The sequence below is a fragment of the Diaphorina citri genome, unplaced genomic scaffold, assembly GCF_000475195.1.
Source record: "Diaphorina citri unplaced genomic scaffold, Diaci psyllid genome assembly version 1.1 scaffold982, whole genome shotgun sequence".
In the NCBI taxonomy this organism is placed as follows: Eukaryota; Metazoa; Arthropoda; class Insecta; order Hemiptera; family Psyllidae; genus Diaphorina; species Diaphorina citri.
The window spans coordinates 53,949-63,823 of NW_007378413.1; the positions used below are offsets into that span (position 1 = coordinate 53,949).

General features: G+C 38.6%; 1 protein-coding gene across 1 annotated transcript; it reads left to right on the forward strand.

The window, feature by feature from the left end:
• The first annotated feature begins 289 nt into the window (after positions 1 to 289).
• LOC103513524 (N-terminal kinase-like protein) lies at positions 290 to 9,674 on the forward strand. Its single transcript, XM_026826693.1, has 11 exons — positions 290 to 585; positions 1,394 to 1,522; positions 1,949 to 2,080; positions 2,302 to 2,545; positions 3,075 to 3,186; positions 5,230 to 5,630; positions 6,087 to 6,413; positions 7,021 to 7,212; positions 7,572 to 7,912; positions 8,458 to 8,710; positions 9,302 to 9,674. Exons 1-11 carry the CDS (start codon positions 457 to 459, stop codon positions 9,475 to 9,477), a joined length of 2,436 nt encoding a protein of 811 aa, XP_026682494.1. The 5' UTR covers positions 290 to 456; the 3' UTR covers positions 9,478 to 9,674.
• The last annotated feature ends 201 nt before the right edge of the window (positions 9,675 to 9,875 follow it).

Consider the following 9,875-nt stretch of genomic DNA (forward strand, 5'->3'; position numbering starts at 1 on the left):
TAATTTAATCGGTTTATCTCAAGCCACGTTTAAACTCAATAGGTTTTTTTCATTCATTTTGACAAAAAAGTGTTTAGAAAATCCGAGTTCAGTGAATGAGATTTTCAAATCCGTCTAATCCGAGATACTTGAATTCATATAAATAATCTGAATTCCTTGGAAGAAATAATAATAATAAAAAAATACATCTTTGGTAGTAAGCCCCTGCCTTTAGGGTAATTTTAAAAAGGGTAAAATTTACCGATGGTAAATTGGCAACACTGTTGATTAAAAAATTACTTTGAAGTTTTTTAATTTTTTCAAATTTCCAATTTTTTTATCATTTTTACTTTTTATCTCTAAATTTAAGTGAATTTTCCTTTTGCTTACGTTTATCCTTGCATTTTTCTCTAATATGTCTAGTTGAAAATTCATCTTGTATTCAGAGTTGATATCCGTCTTTCGTCAAGTCCGAAAATGTGGGCATTTTTTGGAAGAGATGCATCAAAAGATTTTGCCTATGAAGTAGGAGAGCCAGCAGTCAGTTTTTCTGGGTGTTTCACTCAAAAGCACACCTTTTGGAAATTCCATGGAGGAAAGAAAAAGGTGAGTATTGAGCATTTCAAATAATAATAAAAAAAAAAAATTCAAGGGAGATGTTTAAAGGTGGCACTGGCCACTGAGGGAGTTCACTACTCAGAGATTTGACTGTCAAGTATGATTCATCACTATCATCATTACTTACCCATTATAAAATGCACTGCAGTAACAATGGAAGAAACCTTCATGTTGGGTTGACCTAACTCCACCAAGTCTACTGGTAACAAATATTGCACATTTTGGCTTGCACAAGAGACTTGACTTTCTGTGTGTAAAATCAGTATCTGTATGTCTCTTATTGCCAGTGTATTTGGCATACAATTCTTGTAACACTGAAATTTGGTCTAATCTTCACATAGTACCTAACCTAAGTAGAGGTTATGTTCCTTGCAGGAATCTGTTGGAAACAGAACAGGTGTTCCCTTTTGGGAAAAGGCAAATTAAAATATTAATAATAAGTAGATTTATTGATTACTTTCTTTTTAACAAAAATCTTTTCATGTTCCACTAAGTACATTTAGGTAGTACTTTTTGGGAACATTCAATTTCTTTTGTAGGAATTTCTTCTTATGATTTAAATTTCGTTGTTATTCATGAGATAGAAGATTTTTGTCTAGTCTAATCTAAAGGAAAATGTGGGCCAGCCACTCACTATCAGGTGTACCTGTCAGGTCTACTTGATAGTGTGTGTGCTCAGGTTTCAGGTAGATCTGACATGCAGACCTGATCAGGTGTACCTGTCAGTTTTACCTGATAGTGAATGGCTGGCCGTAAGTAGGTACTTACCTTCCTAATTTTATTTTTTGTTTTTCAGGGTTCCAATGAAAAGGTGACAATCTTCTTGAATGACAGTGCTGATACTTATGAACCTGCATTATCATATGTTAAGAAACTAAAGACACTAAGACATCCCAGCATATTGACATTCTTAGATAGTGTAGAGGTAAGCTCTCTTGTTTAAAAAAAAAAATAGGTACCTAACTAAAGTTCCATCTATTTTGATTGAATTTGAAATCAAAAGTTCATAGTTATTGACAAAAAGAATGGCATTTTGGACAAAATATTTAAATGAGATTTTGTTGGAGTTGAAATATGTACTTGAGTTTCTACTTCTTATGGTTCCATTTTCCCTTTGATAAACTGAATAGGTACAATGAAATCATTGTTACAACATGGGTTATATCAAAAAACCCCATATGGAGGCTTATGTATGTGGGGTATTTGGATCTTTCATTTTACCTCCTGTTTGATTTTTTTCAATTACTTCGAGGGAAAGTTAATTTCACTACATTTTAACCTCTCTCCTTATCAGTCCATTTTCCTACTTCCCTAATACTAACTTGTGATCTCTGATGTCTCTTTGTTCCAGTCTCCTAGTAAAAGTCTGGTGTATTTAGCAGTAGAATATGTAGAACCCATATTTTATCATCTAGACAACACATTGAAAGAAAACAATGAGAAGAAACAAATCTACATATCATGGGGAATCTTTCAAATTACGGTAAGCCAACATCAAAATAGGTATCTGACCCAAGTACCAACATGATAACTTGGGGAAAAAAATGGCAAGTCAAATAATTTCCAATAGTTGAATGTCAAAGTAGCTGTAAGTAAATACTAGAAGGTTTTATTTAGCAGGAACATGAGATTATACCTAATAAAGCAAATGAAGGTAAAAAGAAATTGCATAAACATTTATCTCTATATTTTATTATATTTCAGAGAGCCCTCAGCTTTCTTATCAATGATGCAGACCTGCGGCACAATCATGTGAATCACACATCTATATTTATCAACAGTTGTGGAGAGTGGAAACTGGGTGGTCTAGAATATATGGAGAAGATCAGTGAGGCATCCTGTATACCAATGAAACGGTATTCTCGTTATGAAGATCAGAGCACATATCAGATTCCAGAAAACAGCTTATCTCACGTCACCAAATGCTCGACTGACATGTATGGATTAGGTAAGGTATACTGTAGTCTTATTCAGATATTGTACAACCATTTATATAGAAACTTTGTGTGGTCATGAAAATATAAGTAAGCCTACATACAAAGTCAATGACTCAAAATTAGAGAGACATTGGAATTGGTAGGTATACCTACCTACTTAGGACAGTCAAACTAAAATCTAAACAAATTGGTAGCTCTGGGTCCAATGGACATTAAAAAGTTCCAAGTTTTTTTTTCAAAAACTGACCAATTAATGCATTTTTGTTTCTCCTTCCATCAGGTATTCTCACATTGTACAACCATTATTTAGAAACTTTGTGTGGTCATGAAAATATAAGTAAGCCTACATACAAAGTCAATGACTCAAAATTAGAGAGACATTAGAATTGGTAGGTATACCTACCTACTTAGGATAATCAAACTAAAATCTAAACTAATTGGTAGCTCTGGGTCCAATGGACAAAATGGACATTAAAAAGTTCCAAGATTTTTTCTTCAAAAACTGACCAATTAATCCATTTTTGTTTCTCCTTCCATCAGGTATTCTCATTTGGGAAGTGTTCAATGGCCCCCTCCAATCTACCAACAGGAAATCTCTCTCCAACATTGACAACATTCCCGAGAATTTGAAACGTGTCTATTTGGAACTCATCTTTATGAACCTGCATTATCATATGTTAAGAAACTAAAGACACTAAGACATCCCAGCATATTGACATTCTTAGATAGTGTAGAGGTAAGTAAGCTCTCTTGTTAAAAAGAATAGGTACCTAACTAAAGTTCCATCTATTTTGATTGAATTTGAAATCAAAAGTTCATAGTTATTGACAAAAAGAATGGCATTTTGACAAAATATTTAAATGAGATTTTGTTGGAGTTGAAATATGTACTTGAGTTTCTACTTCTTATGGTTCCATTTTCCCTTTGCCAAACGAACCAGCCACTCACTATCAGGTGTACCTGTCAGGTCTACTTGATAGTGTGTGTGCTCAGGTATCAGGTAGATCTGACATGCAGACCTGATCAGGTGTACCTGTCAGTTTTACCTGATAGTGAATAGCTGGCCATAAGTAGGTACTTAAGTACCTTCCTAATTTTATTTTTTGTTTTTCAGGGTTCCAATGAAAAGGTGACAATCTTCTTGAATGACAGTGCTGATACTTATGAACCTGCATTATCATATGTTAAGAAACTAAAGACACTAAGACATCCCAGCATATTGACATTCTTAGATAGTGTAGAGGTAAGCTCTCTTGTTTAAAAAAAAAAATAGGTACCTAACTAAAGTTCCATCTATTTTGATTGAATTTGAAATCAAAAGTTCATAGTTATTGACAAAAAGAATGGCATTTTGGACAAAATATTTAAATGAGATTTTGTTGGAGTTGAAATATGTACTTGAGTTTCTACTTCTTATGGTTCCATTTTCCCTTTGCCAAACGAACAAACAAACAAACATTTTCCCTTTGATAAACTGAATAGGTACAATGAAATCAGTGTTACAACATGGGTTATATCAAAAAACCCCATATGGAGGCTTATGTATGTGGGGTATTTGGATCTCTCATTTTAAGTCCTCTTTGATTTTTTTCAAATACTTTGTTTGAGGGAAAGTTAATTTCACTACATTTTAACCTCTCTCCTTATCAGTCCATTTTCCTACTTCCCTAATACTAACTTGTGATCTCCGATGTCTATTTGTTCCAGTCTCCTAGTAAAAGTCTGGTGTATTTAGCTGTAGAATATGTAGAACCCATATTTTATCATCTAGACAACACATTGAAAGAAAACAATGAGAAGAAACAAATCTACATATCATGGGGAATCTTTCAAATTACGGTAAGCCAACATCAAAATAGGTATCTGACCCAAGTACCAACATGATAACTTGGGGAAAAAAATGGCAAGTCAAATAATTTCCAATAGTTGAATGTCAAAGTAGCTGTAAGTAAATACTAGAAGGTTTTATTTAGCAGGAACATGAGATTATACCTAATAAAGCAAATGAAGGTAAAAAGAAATTGCATAAACATTTATCTCTATATTTTATTATATTTCAGAGAGCCCTCAGCTTTCTTATCAATGATGCAGACCTGCGGCACAATCATGTGAATCACACATCTATATTTATCAACAGTTGTGGAGAGTGGAAACTGGGTGGTCTAGAATATATGGAGAAGATCAGTGAGGCATCCTGTATACCAATGAAACGGTATTCTCGTTATGAAGATCAGAGCACATATCAGATTCCAGAAAACAGCTTATCTCACGTCACCAAATGCTCGACTGACATGTATGGATTAGGTAAGGTATACTGTAATCTTATTCAGACATTGTACAACCATTTATATAGAAACTTTGTGTGGTCATGAAAATATAAGTAAGCCTACATACAAAGTCAATGACTCAAAATTAGAGAGACATTAGAATTGGTAGGTATACCTACCTACTTAGGATAATCAAACTAAAATCTAAACTAATTGGTAGCTCTGGGTCCAATGGACAAAATGGACATTAAAAAGTTCCAAGATTTTTTCTTCAAAAACTGACCAATTAATCCATTTTTGTTTCTCCTTCCATCAGGTATTCTCATTTGGGAAGTGTTCAATGGCCCCCTCCAATCTACCAACAGGAAATCTCTCTCCAACATTGACAACATTCCCGAGAATTTGAAACGTGTCTATTTGGAACTCATCTCAGAGCGGCCAAACCAGCGACCTAACCCGGCCGATTTTATCATGAGGAACCGAAAACCTGGAGGCTACTTCAAAAACGATCTCATAGACGCACTCCTCTTCCTAGAAGAAATCCAAATGAAAGATAAGATTGACAAGAATAAATTCTTCAATGGACTGGCAAGCGCGATAGATAAGTTCCCCAAGCTGATTAGCTGTCATAAAGTTTTACCGCAGCTTATCAACGCGTTTGAATATGGCGAGGCGGGGGCAAGTGTGCTCAGTCCCCTGTTCAAGATAGGTCAGATGTTGGAGCATGAAGATTACCAGGCCAAAATAGTACCGTGTGTAGTGAAACTGTTCGGATCCAATGATCGAGCGACAAGGAGTAGACTGTTGCTACAGCTTGAACATTTCATTGGTGAGTAGGATACTGGTCTTTTTCAGTACTATCAATGATTAACTATACTAGATAAAGAAGTCATACTTAGAAGAACACTTACAAAAATTGGGTGCGGATATCTGGCCTAATATTATTGCTTCCTCCCTCTGTCATTGCCAATTGATGATTCTCATGAAAAATATAACTGTCCAAATGTATTTTTTTCGTAAAGATCGTCAAAAATAATAAATAATCCGAAAAGATTTTTTTTAAAAATTAGCTTTATAAAGTTATGTCATATACTGAAAAACTAGAATTCTTCTTGTTCAGAGTGATAACTATCTCAGTAAAGTCTATTCTCACTTCCAGGTCACGTCCCCGATGCTATCGTGAACGAGCAGATATTCCAACAGGTAGCACGTCATATACTGAAAAACTAGAATTCTTCTTGTTCAGAGTGATAACTATCTCAGTAAAGTCTATTCTCACTTCCAGGTCACGTCCCCGATGCTATCGTGAACGAGCAGATATTCCAACAGGTAGCACTCGGGTTTCTCGACACCAACCCTACCATTCGAGAGCAAACCGTCAAGTCCATCATTCACCTCGCTCCCAAACTCAACTACAACAATCTCAACGTTGAAACCCTGCGACACTTTGCCCGTCTCCAGGCGAAAGATGACCAGGGGGGGATTCGAACGAATACTACAGTGTGCGTGGGCAAGATAGCACATCATCTGCACCCGCAGATTCGACAGAAAGTGCTCATCTCTGCGTTTTCCCGCGCGATGCGGGATCCGTTCCCACCCGCTAGAAATGCAGGTAAGTTTCTTTTACTTGCTACGACATGGGATGGGCATGCTACGACACAGACCACATGCGTCTCTAATGTAGCAGTTGTTTCATTGCTACGAAATAAAAACGGCGGTGATTTTTTTTTTTTTTTTTATACTTACCAACACCACAGTGAGTAGTTATCGCAGTTATCCTAATATATTAAGTAAGTACGCTCTTAAGGAAATAACCCGTTTGCTTACTAAGGCTGGGGACCAAGGGTTCATCTTGAAATTAACCCAGAGACACAGTCAACCCAGTGGTAACGCGCTTGCTTGCCATTCAGAAGGTCCAGGGTACGATGCCCACCATAAACAAAAACTTGCACTTATAGAAATTTCGACTGCAAATATTGCACCCAATTGGGGTGTATTGTGTCCTTTCTCGGCCATCTGATGAGGGGCACACTACGAGATGAGCTTTTCATTTGAACTGACTGACTGTCTTGTTTTTCTATTCAATCTTATTTGTTTTCTACTCTCATTTCTAGGTGTGCTTGCCCTGCATACTACGGGATGAGCTTTCCATTTTAACTGACTTACTGTCTTGTTATATTATGTACTCAATCTCTTTTGTTGTCTACCCTCATTTCCAGGTGTACTTGCCCTGGCTGCTACCCAGCAGTATTTCCTTCTCTCCGAGGTGGCACAGAGGATTTTACCCGCCCTGTGCCAACTTTCCACAGATCCAGAAAAGTCCGTCCGAGATTCTGCGTTCAAAACTATCAAAGGTTTCCTCGGAAAACTCGAACAGGTCTCGGAAAATCCTAGTCTAAGAGAATCCATGGGTAAGTAGCACATTACAATGATTCGTGGAGCTTAACTACCTTTGGGACCCCTGTACCCTAAACTTTAGCCTGTAGGTAGACTTTTTTTGTATGAAAAAATGGACGTCGTGATAGGTGTTCCACAAAGGACCTCTCTTTGTCCAAAAAATGGAAAAAAAAAGTGCGAAGTTGTTCGTAGAACAGAGCAGAGGAACATAAATTACGTACACCTAGCATAATTATTTTTTTTCTTTGGGCTTAAGAAAGGGAGTTTTTTTTTTTTTCAACTTCGGCGAAAAAAGTCCAAATTAGTTATTAGCGTGACAGGCCGTCTTATGTTACCACTCCAAGTAAACCTCTCCTTGTATTGCAATCCACAGAGGCGGATGTTCACACGGCCACCCCCTCCCTATCTAACGCAGCGGCCACCTGGGCAGACTGGGCTGTTACGGCCGTCACCTCCAAGTTCTACCGCTCCCAGTCCGAAACTCTCAAGACCTCCCGGGGCCCCACTCGGCCCTCCGGCCGATTCCTATCCAAGCCAGCGTCACTGGAAGCTAGTTCGGCCTCTTCTATGTCAACGACTACCACGGCCTCTAGTGTGGCTTCTTTGGCCTCCAGCCTAGAGCATGAGGGAGAGGGAGGCAGTGCGAGTAAAGGAGAGAGTATGTCGGACTATGATGAAACGCCGTGGGAGTCGGAGACTTGGGGAGATATGGAGGTGAGATTTTTTCTTTTAAGAGGTTTGAGAGGGGGAACTGCTAAGGTGATATCGTCCCGAAAGCGAAGGAAGAAGGATAGGAGAAAGCCAGCCGTTCCGCGAACCTTATACATTCAGGGTAAAACCCGCTCCGGGGGGGAATCGAACCCGCGACCTCGAGGTGAGAATAATACAAAGTTACGCCCGGGAGCGTACTGTTGAAAACAACATTCACTTCAGTGTAACTTTACGCGTGGTTAGTATTCTGGATGCAGGTGGCTTGTAGCCAAAGGGTGGATAAAACCCTCGTCACTAAACACCTTTTGGCAATTCTACAGTGACTTTAAAGCTTTAAACCCTCATTGAAAAAAAATGACGTCATATGATAAATTTCAAATGAACAATAACACGGCTAAATTTGTTTCAAATAACTAATACTTACTTAAAACTAGGGGTGCAATAGTCCTACATACTGGACTCCGCACACAGGAATTTCGTCAGAAAAGACCCCCATTTCAATGTAATGTACTTCAAACTAATAGTGTTTCTACCTCTCTCCTTCTCAGTCGAGTTCCAACGACACCACCAAGGTGGGTGTGCTGGATCCCACCTCCTCTCAAACCACGGAGCGGCAAGGAGGTTCGGATGGGGGTGATGGTTGGGATCTGGATGACTGGCGGTCCCTAGAAGATACCCCTTCCCCGTCTATGCCTCCGCCACTGCAACCCTCCCAGTCGTGGGCGATGAGCAATTCACTCAGTGCCATGTCACTACAGGAGAACGGACTCACGTCTCCTTCCTCTGATGTTAATAGTACGGGTAAGTGAGGGACGGGGGGAAAACCTCTTATAGCCGGGTCCAGACAGTGAGTTTAATAAATTCCATTTAAGTTAAGTAATTTGATTGGTCGATTTTTAAAAGTTTCAAAAATTTTAGGCAATGAGATTTCTTGAACCGAGATTAAAAGTTAAACGGGGTTTAAACTCAATGTGTGTCCCCGGAGTAATGTACGGTAGGTACCTAGTACCTACCAGTGTTCACTTTTTTTTTCCAAGCTGTTGGATAGAGGAAACTGTAACTACAGGGGTCTAATCGTCCCAAAATCGAAGAGAGAAGGAGAATCGGATAGGAGAAATACAGCCGTTCCTAGAACGAATATCTGTTCAGGATAAAGTTCGTCCCGGGCGGAAATCGAACCCGCGACGTATCGCTCACAAGGCAGACGCGCTACCTTCCGAGCTTCAAGCAATCAAGACTGAAAAATTGTTAATTCAAAGTTCACTAACTTGAACTCCCATTTCATTGGTCTTTGGGCCAATGTTTGTTGCCATGTTTCCAAAATAGCAGAGCAATGTAAATTCATTATATAACATATTCTCTACCACCTAACCTCTATCTTCTCCCCCGCAGGTGGTTGGGAAGACACGGAATGGAGTCCTATAGAAGAGACAGAACCCTCCATCAAAATGGAAGAGTCAAGGAAGAGGCGAGAAGAGAAGAAAATGGCCCGACAGAAAGAATTGGAGGCGAAAAGAGCCGCCAAGCAATCAGGCGGGCCGCTAAAACTGGGGGCGAAAAAACTGTAAAGGCCGCTTAAATTGGGGGCGAAATATGTGTGCCTCTGGAGGGGCCTACCTCGGAGCATGACCAACGAGGACTTTGGGCCTAGGATGAGAATGGTCAAATCTTAACCAAGATAGAAAGCCAGTTTATTTGGCACTGACACAAGACAAGTGGATCTAAACTTGGGGTCCCCAGAGTAATAATAAATTAGTAATGGCCGGGGCCACAAAGTGAATTTAAACTCGGTTTAGGTTAACTCTTGGATAAGTAATCTGATTTTATTATTATTATTATTATTATTATTATTATTATTATTATTATTATTATTATTATTATCATCGCTCAGTCAAAAAAAAAAAGTGTGATACACACTCGACCATGGAAGTTGCTTTCTTAACCACGACTCTTACCAATATACAAT

Coding starts and splice junctions, on each gene's coding strand:
- LOC103513524 (XM_026826693.1), top strand. CDS start 457: ATGTGGGCATTTTTTGGAAGAGATGCATCAAAAGATTTTGCCTATGAA. Junction 2,081..2,301: donor GGGGAATCTTTCAAATTACG/GTAAGCCAACAT, acceptor ATTATATTTCAG/AGAGCCCTCAGCTTTCTTAT. Junction 7,913..8,457: donor AGACTTGGGGAGATATGGAG/GTGAGATTTTTT, acceptor TCTCCTTCTCAG/TCGAGTTCCAACGACACCAC.